At 45.2% G+C, this 16,252-nt stretch overlaps 1 protein-coding gene and 1 long non-coding RNA gene across 12 annotated transcripts in view; one reads left to right on the top strand and one right to left on the bottom strand.

The window, feature by feature from the left end:
• Ammecr1l (AMMECR1 like) overlaps window positions 1–16,252 on the bottom strand; it is a 26,353-nt gene extending 10,101 nt beyond the window's left edge. For 6 of the 10 annotated variants that reach the window (XR_013046003.1, XR_013046002.1, XR_013046001.1 and 3 more), the window contains exons 1-3: window positions 15,111–15,693; window positions 14,391–14,501; window positions 1,557–2,001 (exon numbers count right to left, since the gene is read on the bottom strand). Coding sequence is in view for 7 of the 10 variants with exons in the window: in XM_076554872.1 (XP_076410987.1) it covers window positions 1,557–2,001; window positions 14,391–14,501; window positions 15,111–15,183 (629 nt within the window). In the remaining 3 variants the exon portion in view is untranslated. Of the gene's footprint in view, window positions 1–1,556; window positions 2,002–14,390; window positions 14,502–14,630; window positions 14,733–15,110; window positions 15,883–16,114 lie in introns of those variants that run through there. The other 4 variants (XM_076554874.1, XM_006977950.4, XM_015996667.3 and 1 more) reach the window with 4 other exon arrangements.
• LOC143269536 (uncharacterized) lies at window positions 1,888–11,480 on the top strand. 2 transcript variants are annotated; one of them, XR_013046004.1, is made up of 4 exons: window positions 1,888–2,020; window positions 4,135–6,707; window positions 6,889–9,759; window positions 11,126–11,480. It is a non-coding gene; the product is annotated as an uncharacterized LOC143269536 (long non-coding RNA). The 2 variants fall into 2 exon arrangements; XR_013046005.1 differs by lacking the exon at window positions 6,889–9,759 and having other exon boundaries at window positions 4,135–4,361.

Here is a 16,252-nt window from a genome sequence, read left to right as displayed (position 1 = left end):
CAGCAGATGGATCTCCTGTCCACTCTCATTTCCTTCCAATAACATATTTGTTCCATACAAGTGAAAGCCACTGTGCCAAACCTACTCAAAAACTCAAGATCTACCACCCACTTAAAAATACAAGGCCCTGAATACAATAATGTAACTTATCCAGGCTTGAATCTCACCTGCTCAGTTATGAGTTTCTGATCACAGCACCCCACATCAAGAATTCCCTGAAAACCAGGTGTGGTGGTGCATGCCTTTAATCCTAACACTGGGAGGCAGAGGCAGACAGCTGTAACTTCAAGGCCAGCCTGGTCTACAGAGTGAGTTTCTCAGACAGCCTGGGCTACATGGTGAGACCCTGTCTCAAAATAAAATAATAAAACAATTCCCTAAAAAGTGAACACATTTTTCTCTGCCTTTCCTCCCAACACACATTCAGGGTAGCTTTCTTTACACTAGAGTTACTTCTGTGTATGTGTGTGGTTGCCAACTCAAATGAGTCCCCAAAGCAAGGACCTTTGCTTTCTACTCCTCAACTTTGCTCAGTGTTCTGCAAAGCACCAACAGCTGGGGAATAACCTTAGATTAATGAAGCCACAGAAGCATCCCCTGAAAACAAACATCCGAAAACAGAAGTGCTTTTTTCTTTTGGTTTTTCCAGACAGGGTTTCTCTGTGTGTCCCTGGCTATCCTGGAAGGAACTCAAGAGGTCTGCCTGCCTCTGTCTCCCTGTGCTGGGATTAAAGGTGTGTGCCACCACCCGCTAAAAGCTGAAGTGCCTTTTTTTTTTTTTTTTTTTTTTTTTGGTTTTTCGAGACAGGGTTTCTCTGTGTAGCTTTGCGCCTTTCCTGGAACTCGCTTTGGAGACCAGGCTGGCCTCGAACTGAAGTGCCTTTTAAAGCTGGTACAGAGCTGCCTCCAATTTTGAGGAAGAAAACACTGGCATTGTCTTTCTTCATTTTTTTCTTATACTGCTTAAACATGCTAGAGAGATGGCTCAGTGGTTAGGAGGACTAGAAACCAGATTCTCAGAACCCATATAAATGCCAGTGGGTTTGGTAGCCCTAGATCCCTGGCTAAGCTGGCTAGTTGAGACTAGCCATAACCCACCAGTTCTGGGTTAGACTAAGATCAACCCTGATACAAGGAAACAAAGCAGAAGAACATTGATGATTCCCAAACATCAACCTTGAGCCTCCACTGAACAAACACATGCCTGACCCCTGCTCCATACATGTACATACACCTACACACATGCATGAAAATGGATCTTTAGATATCTTAGGACAACAAACAGAATCTTTGTTTAAAGCATCAGCTCCCAATGAATGAGAGCACCTAGTCTCTAGATTGGCCCTCAGACACTTCCAATTCACATTCACTTGGATGTCAACACTACTGAGGTCTCCAGTGGTGTGATAGTGTGACTTCTCTACCTACCCTAAGCCATGTGAACCACCACCAACAAAAATGTCTGTTTCCATAACTCTGTAGTCAGACCCTGTTAAGAGAGTAACCTCAGAAAGATGTTACCACGCCCTCCACGTTGTCCTATGTCTAGTACTCACTAGGGGTCATTGGTGAATCTAGGGAGCCGTGGCTGTGGGAAGCCATAGAGGTGACAGTAGAGTACATCAAAGCAGTAGCAGCACATTTCTGCAGTCACCACAAGATTCTTAGTGGTATTGGCAGTTCCATTGGGCCGAGGGAGAGGGCTCAGGGCTCCAGATGAAGGATTCATTCGTGTGATAGGTGAGTTTCCAGGTCCCAGAGTTAAGTCCGATACATTTTCCCGGCCACTGCTGCTGTCCACATGCTGGTGGTTTTGAAGAGGTCCTGAACTAGAGCCAGGAACAGTTGTGGACTGGTTCCCGTGACTGTGTGTTCCACTTCCAGATAGTTTGGGCTTCTTGACCCCACAACAGCCTGCTGCCAACTTGGGCTCAAGGGGAGGAACACAACGTCTTTTTCCCATCCTGATTTGGTGTTCGTGATCTGGAATGCTGCAGAACCCTAATCCAAAAGAGAGAAGGTAAGTACCATTGGAATGATTCAACGAAGAACAAAAACCAAGTGTTTGCACAGATCAGTTACAAGCCGTCAGAGACTGTCAAGGAGGATGGTGAGGTGGCTCAGTGGGTAAAGGCTTTTGCTGTCTGTCAATCCTGATGACGCACATGGTGGAAGGACAGAACTGACTGCAGCAAGTCATCTTCTGACCTTGACACACACAATAGCCCCTGCCCTCCCCCCAAATGAATAAACTGCAATTAAGAGACTTTTTAATTCTTTCCTACCCAAACCTCCAGGTGACACGGTCAAGAAGGAAAAAGTCAGAAACCCCAAGTTCTAGACCAGAAAGCGCTAATCTTTTCCTAATAGGTTTCTATAAAGTTTATAGCCACCATGGAGAGAGGCAGGCAATAAGCAAATCTTCTATCCCAAGACACCATCAAGGCCAAAGGGGACAGGATGCAACTAGTTAGACATTTCAGTACCCCCTTTACAAGTTAGGCATGGTGGTGTATGCCTTTAATTCCAGTACCTGGGATGCAGAGGCAGGCAGATCTCTGACTTTGAGACCAGCCTGGTCTACATAATGAGTTATAGGACAGCCAGAGCTACATAGTGAGACCCTTGTCTCAATAACCAAAATAAATAAATGAGCCTTTATTGTAAAGAATTTGCAAATAAAAAACATTACTCAGCAAGATTAGCCAGGCCTGCAGTATATACATTTCAACAGACCTCTATATGCTCAGAATAGCCATCCCAAACTGTGGAGCTTCACACTGATTTTTTCACTTTTTTGTTTGCTTGTTTTTTGAGATAGGGTTTCTATATAATAACTTTTTACGCAGATTTGATGGCCTCTGCCTCCAGAGTGCTGCAAGTTAAAGACATGTGAAATCCACACTTGGCTCATCATTGAGTCATGGTTTCTCTATGTAGCCCTGGCTGTCCTGAAACTCATTCTGTAGACCAGGCTGGCTTCAAACTCAGTTCTGTCTGCCTCTGCCTCTGCCTCCCAAGTGCTGCAATAAAAGGTGTGTGTCACCACCACCTGGCTTCATTAATTTAATTTTTTTTTGTTTTTGTTTTTTTGTTGTTTTGTTTTTTCAAGACAGGGTTTCTCTGTGTAGCTTTGGAGCCTGTCCTGGATCTCGCTCTGTAGACCAGGCTGGCCTCGAACTCACAGAGATCGGCCTGCCTCTGCCTCCCGAGTGCTGGGATTAAAGGGGTGTGCCGCCACCACCCAGTTCATAAATATTTTTAAAAACTTACCTACCACAAAAAGGGTGTGTGTATGTGTGGAGGGGGGTAAGGGGAGAATCCATGACAGAATCAAAACTAGAAAAACAATTAGCTTTACATCCTTTTTTCCTAAAAAGTGTCAGGTGTCAAGCACCTTCCATTCCATCCTTCATCATTACCTTATATTTACCCTTTGTCTGTCTCCTTTCTACAAATTACACTAGACTCACATATACATTTGTCTACATACACACAAAGTAAGTCTGCAGCTATTCTTTCTGAACTGTGTAACCTTGCTTAATTAATATTAACTAATTCTACATTCATCCATTTTTCTGAAATTTTGTGATTTTATTTTTTCTTTAGAGCTAAATATCCTATTTTATAATATGCACTGGATACCCATTATCCATTCATTTGCTGATGGACAACTAAGTTGGTCCCATTTCCTTGCTAGAGTGAATAAAGCAGTAGTAAACACAAAAGTGCAAACATCTCTATGAAAAGCTATGAGAGTTCTCTAGGTATATGCCCAGGAGTTATAGTTTTAATTTTTTGAGGAATCTCCAAACTGACTTCTATAATGGTTATATTAAACTACACCCGAGCAACAGTCAATTTAATTAAATGTGTACGCACATGTATGCACACATGGAGAACAGAGGACAACCTCTGGTGTCATTCTCAGTCTTCCACTGGCCTAGAGCTCACAAGTTAGACTAGACTGCTGGCCAGTCTGCCCCAGGAATCCCTGTTTCTGCCTCCCTAATGCTCAGATTATAACTGTATGACCATGCCTGTTTCACTTAGGGACTGAATTTAGACCTTTGTTTGCAAGGCACACGTTACCAATAGAAACTATCCTTTTTGTTTTTATTTTGTTTTTTCCAGACAGGGTTTCTCTGTAATAACAGCCCTGGCTGTCCTACAACTTGCTCTGTAGACCAGGCTGGCGCTCACAGATATCCAGATATCCGCCTGCCTCTGCTTCTCCAGTGCTGAGATTAAAGGCGTACGCCACCACACCCGGTGAGACCATCCTGTTTTTAAGGCGCTCCAGGGGAGCTTTCAGACTTCTCCATTAACCACACCCTTCCAGCACTCCCCTCAGCACCAAGGTAAGTCCACCTGTGTAACTTTGGCTGTTTCAGGAGAGAAGCAGTCTGAAGATGGGTGTATCCTCTAACATGAGGCTCCTGCCTGTCTGTCTTCTCTAACCCTTTCCTCATTTTCTCTGGTTTTCCTCTGAACTCCATTAAATCCCAAGATAGAGGACTGGAGTGACAGCTTCGTGGTTAAGAGCACTGAAGCTCACAACTGTCTGTAGTTCTAGTTCCAGGAGATCCAATACCCTCTTTTGGCTTTCATGGCACCAGGAATGTATGTGATACACACACAAAAATCACCCATATGCATTAAATTAAACTTAACATACACAGCAAGTTCCAAGCCAGCCAGGGCTATACAGTGAGACCTTGCCTCAAAACCAGGGCTGGGATGTAATTCCATCAGCAGAGTGCTTGCCTTGCACATGGTTTTGGGTTTCATTTCCAGCACTGCATAAACTAGCACCCCCAGCACTCTGGAAGCAGAGGCAGGAGGACTATGAGTTCAAAGTCACCCCTGGTGATATATAAAGCAAGTTCCAGGCCAAGCTGAGCTATGTCAGCCAGACTCTGTCAGACATATAAAAACTAGCTAAAAGTGGTAGCTCATTCCTGTGATCACAGCATTCATGAGGCAGAGGCAGGTAGATCTATCTGAGTTTGACACCCGCCTGTTCTATACAGGGAGTTGGCCAATTTAGCTACCAAGCAAGATCCTATCTCAAACCAAACCAAACCAAGTGGCCTACTGAGTTCAAATTCTGGTTTGTCCAAGACCAATCTCTGTTCCATTGAGTTTCCTCCAAACTAGAGCAACAATAGTAGTTGCTCTCTGGAGTTACTGGGAGAGTTAAATGAATCCAATAGTCACAAGGGCCTTAAATAAAACACGACATTTAGCTGCTCTTCCTCCCGTTTGGGCTCTTAACCCACTGCTTCCCCCTAGAGGGCAACCTAACGATGGCCTAGACATGTTCTCTGAATTCAGGATGCTTCACATTCAGGACTTTACTCAATTCACCACCCTTTGGCAAGGCAGACAGTCAGCAGCATTTCAAAGAGAATGGACCTCAGAATTAATTAGCATGGGAATCCTCCAAAGCCACACTTAAGCTGCAGAGCCAGGATCTGGACCATAATCTCCCTGTCAGGCTCCAAGAGCTGGACCTTCTCACCAAGCCACGTGGCAGAGCAAAATCTGCCAATACCACCCACTGGATTTAGTTCCTTCTCTAAGAACATAAGAAAACACATTGCAACCTAGGACACAATAAAAACAGTTTAAATAAGTCTGTCAACAAAAGGGGAATAGAAAATTAAGACCTCAGGCTCAAAGCCAACACACCCGAACCATAACCCAGGCAATTTTAGGCCTCTCTCTTCTCCTCACCACCATGCTTGTCCTAATCCACAATGGATGCTGCTGTGCCTGAGTTCTCCCTGTATTCTCCTTAGCAAAAGGTATGTGGCAGATGAAACATTATCTCTAGATAATCATAACCATCCAAAATCCCATTTCAGAGAAGTCAATGCCATCTTCTGGCCTTCATGGGCACTGCATGCATGTGGTACACATATATGCAGACAAAACACCCATACATGTAAAATAAAAACAGATAAATAAAAATTTCCAAGCAGAGTGACTGAGCCAGGCATGAGCTTCTGAAACCTCAAAGTCCATTTCCAACAAGGCCAGACCTCCCCGTCCTTCTAATTCTTTCCAACAGCTCTACTCCCTAGTGAATAAGCAATCAAAATGAGTCTATGGGGCCATTCTTATCAGCGCTTGGGAATCAGTCAAGGGTTCTGATAAATAAATAGAAAGACCAGTATATTGAAACCAATTCCTAACTTTAACAGTTTTATATTGTTTTGGTTCTGTTGTTCTTTCCCCCAAAAAATTTATTTTATTTTTAACTATGTTATGAGGGGAAAGCAGTACAGCTGAGTTCAGGTGTTTAGAGGCCAGACGAGGGCATGAGATGCCCTATGTGGTAATTTGAGTGAAAATGGCCCCATAGGCTCTTAGGGTCTGGCACTATTGGAGGTGTGGCCTTGTTGAAGTGGGTGTGGCTTAGTTGTAGTAGGTGTGTCACTAGGGTGCAAGCTTTGAGGTCTCAGATGCTCAAACAAGGCACAGTGTGGCATTCTCTTTCTGCTGCCTGCCCATCCAGATGTAGAGCTCTCAGCTCCTTCTCCAGCACCATGTCTACCTGCATGCCACCATGCTTCCTGCCATGATGATGCGGACTAAACCTCTGAAACTGTAAGCCAGCCCCAATTAAATGTTTTCCTTTATAAGAGTTGCCATGGAAGTGCACATGACCACCCAGCTTGTTCTGTCTTGTTTAATACAAGGTTTTTTTTTTTTTTTTTTTTTTGGTTTTTTCGAGACAGGGTTTCTCTGTGTAGCTTTGCGCCTTTCCTGGAGCTCACTTGGTAGCCCAGGCTGGCCTCGAACTCACAGCGATCCGCCTGGCTCTGCCTCCCGAGTGCTGGGATTAAAGGCGTGCGCCACCACTGCCCGGCTTAATACAAGGTTTTATGTTGCCCAATCTAGCCTTGAACTCCTGGTCCTCTTGCCTCAAACTCCCATGCTGTAATTATAGACATGTACCCCCATAAAATCAGTTTCTTTCACTTAAGCTTAAAATATATTGCCTACTCCTCTCTTACTGAACATTTCTGAAGGAGTCTAATACTTTACTTATCTCCCAAAATAAAACAAACATTAAACTAAAAGTTAAAAATGTAAAATGAACCATGGTATAATGATAGGAAATGTCAGCCATCAACTGTGTCAATACAAACAACATTAATAATTTCCCTGCCAACTGTATCAAAACTTTCTGTTTAGGGACTGTAGGGATAGCTCAGTAGCTAATAGAACTAGTCGGTCTTTCATAGAACTCAAGTTTGAGTTCTAGCACTCACACCAGGTGGCTTAAGTTCAACTCCAGTAGATCTAACTCCTCTTCTGGCTTTTGAAGGTGCCGCGTACACATAGAGCACACAACACACTGTGATGGTTTAAATGAGAGCCCATAGGCTCATGTTTGAATGCTTGGTCCACAGTTAGTGGAACTGTTTGGGAGGGATTAGGATTAGAAGGTGTGGCCTTGTTGGAGGAGGTATGTCACTGCGGGGGTGTGTGTGGGGAGGGTGGGCTTTGAGGTTTCAAAAGCCCTTGCTGGGCTCAGTGTCCTTCTCTTTCTGCCTCCTGTCTATGGATCAGGATGTAAAACTCTCAGCTACTATTATTCCTGTCTTCCTGCACCGCGATCATCATGGATTAACCCTCTAAAACTGTAAGCAAGCCCCCAATCAAAAACTTTCTTTTAGAAGAGTTGCCTTTGGCCAGGCGTGATGGTTCATACCTTTCATCCCAGCACTCGGAAGGCACACAGGCAGGTGGATCTCTGAATTTAAGGCCAGCCTGGTCTCCACAAAGAGAGTTCCAAGGCAGCCAGTGCTGTTACACAAAGAAACTCTGCCTCGAGATCCTCCTCCCCCAACAAAAAAAAAAAAAACTGCCTTGGTCATGATGTCTCCACACAATAATAGAACAGCAACTAAGACACACACCTTCAAAAGTAATAGCAATCCCCCTCCCCTTCTGTTTAGAATGTAATTCTAAGCATACTCTACACCAAAGCAGGCACCTCAGAGTCCACAATGATCAAGAGACATCAGTACTCTTGAAACTTAGTTAGGGATCCTAAGTACAGCTTAAGACCCTTCAGAGTACTAGAGGGACCCGGGAGGGGACCTAAGTCCACTGCAGTGTGCCTGCCTGTCATGTCCAAGACAGAACCACAAAAACAAGAGAACCCCCCAAACAAATCCTTTATTAAATGACATGTTCTACTACCTTTCTAAAACTGTAATCTGTTCTTCCCAAACCTCAGAACTATCAATGTTGTGCCCTCGGCATGTGGTCTTGGTCACGGAAACATTCCCTTGACCAAAGCATGTAAAACATTCCCTTGACCAAAGCCATGTAAAAGTTCCTGGGCAAAGTTCAAGAGTCAGCAGCAGTAATCATACACAGCCTTCACGATCAACATGAACACAGCAGTTAACACTGAAATCCACTAGATGGAGACACTGCCCATGCTTCAACGTGAAGCTAAGGGAAGCAGTAGTAGTAGGCAATTTATGATTTCAGGAATTAATATAAATTTCTCATAGATCTCATCTCAAGATCACTTAGCCTTGCAAATGTCAAATAGTTAGGCCTGCTCTCAGTGTTCAATGACCCAGCCCCTTCCCCCGAGGGCCGCTGAGGCCTCAGTTCCCTGTCTAATGGGCACACTCTCCTCTTCACCAGATGTGTGACAAATGTGCACATATATAAATAAACAAGTTTAAAAACACTAATTTACACTCAACTAGAGAACTGAGTCAACTAGAGTCCTCAGGAATATACATGCTTACAGCTTGAGTTTCTCCCCAGACCCTAAACAGTTTTCTAAAGCAAAAAACACAATAAACAAACAATAAGTAACACAGGCACACTCACATGCACACACACGTTTAAGGCAGAGTCAGGGAGATCCCTGCAAGTTCCGTCCAGTGTGGGGTGGGGCCATGCCTGGAAACACCCCGGGGACTGGAAAGACGATGTTTCGGTAGGCTGGCTGCTGCACAAGCACAGCAGACCTAGCGGCACAATCTCGAGTGCTCACATCAGAACACACACACACAGTGGTGGGGTGCCTATAACCCCAGTATGGGTGGGCAGGTGGAGACTCCCAGAACTTGCTAGCCTACCAGCATAGCTTCAAGGTGAATGAATGATCTTGTTTAAAAAAGATCGAGTCTCCTGACACTGCACATGCTCAAACCTGCAATGCTTACACAGACAAAACAAGAGTGAAAACAAAAAAGAGCACCATTTGGACACTAACAACTAGGTTAGTTATCATGGAAATTCTCATCTGGACCCAATTTATCCTGGAAACTCACTATATAGTAGTGACCACTCAACTCAGTCCTGGACTTGGCCACAGGTACCATTTAACATGAGATGATGCAAAGGCTTACTCTGTGTAGATGAAACAACTTGACTTTAAAAAAGAAAAAGCCGGCTGGGCAGTGGTAGTGCACACCTTTAATCCCAGCACTCGGGAGGCAGAGCCAGGCAGATCTCTGTGAGTTCAAGGCCAGCCTGGTCTACAGAGACCCAGGACAGGTACCAAAACTACACAGAGAAACTCTGTCTCAAAAAAAAAAAAAAAGCTTTAGCTTTCTTTTTTAGCCTTTACCCCAGTGGTCTTGACTCAAAAACCTCCTAAACAGCCTGGAGAGATGGCCCAGCAATTAAGAACACAGGTCCAGACTGGCAGTGATGGTGCACGCCTTTCTTTAGTCCAGCACTCATCCCAGTTATCTGAAGATGTTTTCAGTGGTAAGGTCCCTTGGCGCTTGTTTATCTTACATTAAAATAAAATATAAAACCTGATGTAAAGCCGGGTGTGGTAGCGCACACCTTTAATCCCAGCACTCTAAGAGGCAAAGGCAGGTGGCTTTACAAAGGCCAGCCGGGTTTACAGATGAGTTCCAGGATAGCCAGAGCAACATAGAGAAATCTGCCTCAAATACAAACACAAAAACAGAAAGAAAAACAAAAAAGAAATACAATGTTTTAAATGATGGTGGGACTTTTAGTGATCCATTAGTGTTTACTTGCCTGGGTGGCAATTTATCATTCCAGGAATTAATATAATTTCTCGTAGATTGCTAACATTCATTATTTAGTGTCTAGGCCAGTATTAGCACAAGAACATAAAAGGCTGCCCTAACTGACACAGCTGAGAAGCAAAACAGCTTCCCTTCTCCCTGTGTGTCTCTCTGAAAAGTCCATCTCACAACAGCCAGAGAAGCCCCCACTTTCTGAGAACAGAACTTTGGCTTTGAGGTAACAATCTAGCTGCCAACTCTGGCTCAGATCCCAACCATGAGGTCCAAAGTCTGACTGCAAACTCAAGCTAGCTATAACATCTTCGTGAACCTGCCATCACACAGGGCTATTTGTTTATTTTTTTGTGTTTGTTTAGACAGGGTCTCTCTACATAGCCCTAACTGTCCTGGAACTCAGTATGTAGAGTATTCTCAATGGCTGGCATGGTGGCACACACTTTTAATCCCAGCACCCAGGATGAAGAGACAGGTGGATCTGGGTTTGAGGCCAGCCATACATACATATAATTCATTAGAGTAGCTTACAGGCTTTAGTCTGGGTAGTCAACAATGGCTTGACAGAAAGACCAAGAATCTGGTCATCATTCAATCTATGAGACTGCACGCCTCAGCAGTCTCAATCTGCTATAGGGTACTGGGAATTCCTAGAGAGCTGCTGGTGTTCAGTCTACAGTAGAGTACAGTACAGTATTGCCAGGAAGGAATGCCTCAGCAACGGGATGGGAAACTTGCTGGCGAGAACGAGGGCAAGCAGACAAAAGGCAAAAAGCTTCCTTCTTCCATGTCCTTTTATGTAGGATGCCATCAAAAGATTTGGCCTTGAACTCAAGAGATCTTCCTTCCTTTGCCTCCCAAGTGCTGGGATTAAAGGTGTGTATCACCACACGCAGCCACATAGGACTATCTGATAGAAAGACATGAAAGGAACCTGGCAGTCCTCAGGCACATAACTACTATTAATATAATTCTATATCAGCTACCTTGTAGTCTAAAAGACCTTGATACTTTTCTTCTTTTGAAAGTAATGGCCTCTAATAAATCATTCATGTTTTCTTTTCATTCTGTGATGGCAGAAACCATAAAGAACACTGGAGGCCTCCCAGCACCAAGGAGGAAGAGGCAGAAGGACCTTGAAGTCAGTTACAAAGGGAGACCCTGTCTTAAGAAACAACGAAGCCAGGTGTGAATATTGCACACCTTTACTCCTAGCACTCAGGAGGCAGAGGCAGGAAGATCTGAGTCCAGGGCTGGCCTGGTCTCCACAAAGAGCTACACAGCAGCCAGGGCTCCATAGATCCCCTGCCCCCTCCCCCCCCAAAAGAAAGAATGGAGATTATTCTACTCATGTAACTTTGTAGAAATACACCAAAAAAGCACCCAGAACGTTTTAAAAAAATTTACTTGTTAAATATGCTATTATCACAAACATCCTGATGCAAGAGATTCTGTCAAAGGGTTCCATTTCAAATGGTAATCATAGTGAAATGCCTAGAAGTATAAAAAAGTTCTATTTATTTCTGAAGACAAACCTTACAATAACTTCTCAGAGGACATGACCTTATAAAGATTTGGGAGGTGGGGGAAAGCTGATGCTATTTAGTGTCCAGATGTGTCTTCAAATGAAGCCTTCCTCAGATGGGCAGGCTGGGGTTACTCTTGTGACACTGAAGAGGTGAAGTGAAATTCAATGTAATAATTATATCATGAGTACTGGTGTGGTGCCTGAGCTGTAACCCTGGCCCATTTATGGATTGTTCCAGGAAAGAGTCAGATGAGAGATGCTACATTCTGGTAACCATTCCAATTATTTCTGTTTTTAAAACAATCAAGTTTGAAAGTGGTGGTACATGCCTATTATCCCAAAACTCAGGAGACAGATAGGATCAGGAGCTCATGGACACTCTCAACTAGGCCAGTATGGGCTCCATGAGACTCTGTCTCAACTCCCCTGCCAAAAGAAGGCAGCTGCCATATACATACAGAGAGCACTTGATACATGTACAATTTCCTCACAAAATACAAAACAACAAATAAGTAACAAAATGCTCAGAGTCCCAGGTAGGCATGTGGCTCACTGTAATCTAAGCACCAGAGAGGGGATGGGGTATGGTATATAAAGAAGGATTGCTATGAGCTGGCCAGCCTGGGCTATACAGAGAGACCTTGTCTCAAAAACAAGAAAACAAAACCCATAGGGCTTGATGGCACACACCTTTACCCTCAGCATTCTCCTGGAAGAGGCAGGTGATTTCTGAATTTCAGACCAGCCTGGTTTACATGGCAAGTTCTAGGGCAGCCAGGGCTACATAGTGAAACCCTGTCTTAATAAAAGCCAAACAACAATGAAAAAACAAACAAAACCAAAAGTCTACATTCTTGTATCAGCTTAAAGAAAATAATGAGTTTTGAGACTGGGTTTCTATGTAACAGCAGTCGGATCTGTCTCATTCTCCTGAGTGCTGGGATTAAAGGTGTGTGCCAACACTCCCAGATGATATTTTTGGGTTTTGCTCCTGACCACCCCACCCCAACTTCCCTTTCTATGTGACCTATGGCATGAGGTTATATCTTTCTGGGCCTCAGTTTTGTTTTGTCTTCCTTTTCTTTTTTTCTTTTTGTTGTTTTTTTAACAAGGTTTCTCTGTGTAGCCCTGACTGCCCTAGAACTCTATAGACCAGGCTGGCCTCAAACTCAGAGATGCACCTACCTCTACCTCCCCAGTGCTGGGATTAAAAGTGTGAGCCACCACCTCCCAGCTAGTTTTTGCATTTATGAAATGAAGACATTTCCTCTCCTGTCTCCCTCACAAAAGGATGGGCGGCTCGAACAAGCTCGTAGCGAATCGAATCGTGCACTGGAGATACAGCACAAGTCCCTGAGCAGGCGAGGCAAGTGCTCCACACTTGGCTATAGCTTTAACCCAAGCACGCTACTCCTAATAAACTCAAAGAAGCACTAATTTTTACCCAAGAACTATGTTCAAGGCTTACATACAGAATTATAATTATTTTTAAATCTGTGATACGATTTAATAAAATATCACCACAACAGATTTAGGTCAAAATGATCCAAAAGTAGTTGAAGATCAAAACCATAAGAATTAGAACTGCTCAGGAAAGATATTAACTTCTGAATTAGTTAATTTTTCTGCTCAAACTCATTATGTAGCCCAAGATGACCTTAAATTTCCTATCTTCCAGATTCTGTTTCCCAAGTGATGAGATTACACTCATGTACTACCTCAGGTTTTAGGTGGAGCTGGGGATAGAACCCAGGTCCTCACACATGCATACAAGCCTGAACACTCTACCAACTGAGCTACATTCCTAACTCCATTTATCAATTAACCTAAGACCAAGGGGGTGGAGGGATATTGCACGAATCCTAGTTGGTCTTGTAATAAAAACCCGGAGCCAGATACTGGGGTAAATGCTGAAAGATAAGAGAAAACAAGCCACAGCCACTTCTCACCTTGCCAAATCCTCTGCAGAAAAAGGAAGATCCTGTCTCCAGGATTCATCAGACTGAATGCCCTGGAGTCCTCGGTCGAAGAGGCTGACTGAGTTCCTGTCTCCTCCCGCCTTATATTCCTTCTCTGCCTAGCCACATCACTTCCTGCCTCAACCTTCCTAGTTCTGAGATTAAAGGCGTGTGACTCCCAGGTACTGGGATTAAAGGTGTGTGCCACCACTGCCTCGCCTCTATGTTTAATCTAGTGTCTGGCTTTGTTCTCTGATCTTCAGGCAAATTTTATTTGTTGAGTACAAACAAAATATCACCACAGGGGGACTTATTTGGTTGTCTTAAATAGTGAATAATTGCAGGCTGGGAGCAGTGGCGCACGCCTTTAATCCTGGCACTTTGAGAGGCAGACGCAGGTGGATCTCTAGTTCCAGGCCAGCCTGGTTTACTGAATGAATTCCAAGACAGCCAGGGCTACACAGAGAAACCCCTTGGAAAATAATAATAAATAAATAAAACACACATACACAATAAGAAGACGCACAGGGCCAGCAGGATGGCTCAGTAGACAAAGGCACTTGCCACCAAGCCTGAAGACCTGAGTTTGCTCACCACCCAGGACCCACATGGAGAGAAATGACTCTCTCTGACTTCAGCACACGCACGGTGGTGGTATCCACATACATGTGCACATACACACTACATCGTAAATGTAATTTTAAAACATATAAAAGCTTCAACAACATTAGGACCGCCCCACTGAATCTGAGAGAAACATGAATGAGGTACACTTACAAACCTTAAATCCAGACACAAGCCAAAAACCAAAAAATGCAACAAAAATCCCACTTCAAGTATGCCCAAGGCAATACTCACTGAAAGCAGAAAGTTTATACTCCCAGAGGAAACAACTACAACAGGAAGGGGAAGCTATTCTGTCTCTGGAGTGAATCTTCTTTCTTCCAATTCCATTCCTTCTTCCAGTACCTAAGACAGAAATGCAAGTGCAGTGAACAGAGTCTGGGACTCCCCAGGTTTTTGGAGAACTTACAAAATTTGTGTTTGTTTTTTTCAGACAGGGTTTCTCTGTGTAGCCCTGTCTGTCTTGGAACTCACTCTGTAGACCAGGCTGGCCTCAAACTCTGAAATCCTCTTGCCTCTGCCTCTTGAGTGCTGGGATTAAAGGTATGCACCACCACACCCGGCTTTACATCAGGTCTAAGACAAACAAGCGCCAAGAGACCTTACCACTGAAAACATCTTCAAATCTCTGGGATGAGTGCCGAGATTAAAGGCGTGCACCACCACTGCCAGGCTCAAAAGTTACAATTTAACAGCAATTTCTGACACAAACAAAACCAGCTGGAGAATAAGCTCTCCTTACTTCAAAACATGTCTAATGCTAAAATGAGACAAGGAACGGAAGTCCCATGGAGGATCAAAGGCTATATTCTACTTGAATGAGAACATGCACTGTTAACCCCAACTCCCCCTCCCACACATTGAGGTGAAAACTTGCTCTCCAACCAGGACCTATCACTTTGAGCTCTCCACAGGTTACAGTATACAAACACACTCCCGAGTCTTGAAAATTACCTGCCAACATGCTAGGCCCCTGAGAACAAGGCATCGTGTGCCAGGAAGAGATGGTAAGTGTTGGTGGAGCCATTCATCTTTACTCAGTCTTGCATAAATCTCTTCACAATTTCTTCCACCTTCCCCACTTCCCCAGTACTAGAGAATTTATGCAAAACAGACTCCAGGCCCCACCCACTCAATCCAAAGAGAGGGCCAAGAAAGCAGATAGGCCCAGAGGAATAAGTGAGCAAAGAGGAGTCAGATCAGGGCAAGGAACGAAGGACAAAACACACAGCTCCGAGAGGAAGGGCATAAAACCCCCTAAAGATGGAGGGATGGTAGTAGGCAAGGGAGTCTACAAGTAGATGTGGAAGATGGAGCGGGAGGAAAAAAGAAGAGGAGAAAGTGGGAGAGTGAAGAGTTAAGCAAGAAAAGGATGAGACAAGAGGGAAAGAAGAGGCCGGAGCCGGGAGGGGCAGAACAGGCAGACGGAAAAGGTGAAAGGGAGGATGTGGGACAGGAGAGTACAGGGCGCTGGGGGAGTTGGGGAAACGACAGGGCGACGGGTAGAGCAACTGGGTCCGGGCCGCGGGGGTGGAATCCAGACGCCGAGCGGGGGAGGGGACGACCGGGTGGGGGGCCACCAGGCGGCGCAGGAGACCACCAAACTTTCCACCGACTGTTTTCCTGGAGGGAGTTCAGGCACCGGGGCTACAGCTGCCGCCTCGCCTCCTTGGCCGGGGGACGACCGCGGCCACCCAGACCCCCGGGCACACGGCCTCCCGGCCCCGTGGGTCCTCGGCGGGGGGACGCGCAGCCCGAGGAGGCCTGGCCCACCCGCGGGGGCCGCCTCGGCGAGCCCCTCCCCCACGGCGCCCCGGGACCCCCTCGCCTTTGCACCTCGGGACCCCCAATCTCCAGGATACTTGTCCGCTCGGAGCTCGAGCAGGGCCTCGAGCAGGCCCGGCAGGAGGAAGCACGGCGGAGCCTCCGGCTCCCCCCCTCCCCCTAGAATTTCCCACCTTTTCTCCTGACCCAGACGCGGCCGGGGCGGACGGGACCTCTCGCGCTCTACCTTCTCCTCTTCCTCCTGCTTCATGGAGCCATGCGCCTGGGTGGTGGCTCCCGAGAAAAAGCAGAGTCCCGAGGCGGGTGAGGAC

The sequence above is a fragment of the Peromyscus maniculatus genome, chromosome 19 (assembly GCF_049852395.1).
Source record: "Peromyscus maniculatus bairdii isolate BWxNUB_F1_BW_parent chromosome 19, HU_Pman_BW_mat_3.1, whole genome shotgun sequence".
In the NCBI taxonomy this organism is placed as follows: Eukaryota; Metazoa; Chordata; class Mammalia; order Rodentia; family Cricetidae; genus Peromyscus; species Peromyscus maniculatus.
The sequence above is the reverse complement of the archived record's forward strand: the minus strand, read 5'-3'. Positions and strand labels throughout refer to the sequence as shown.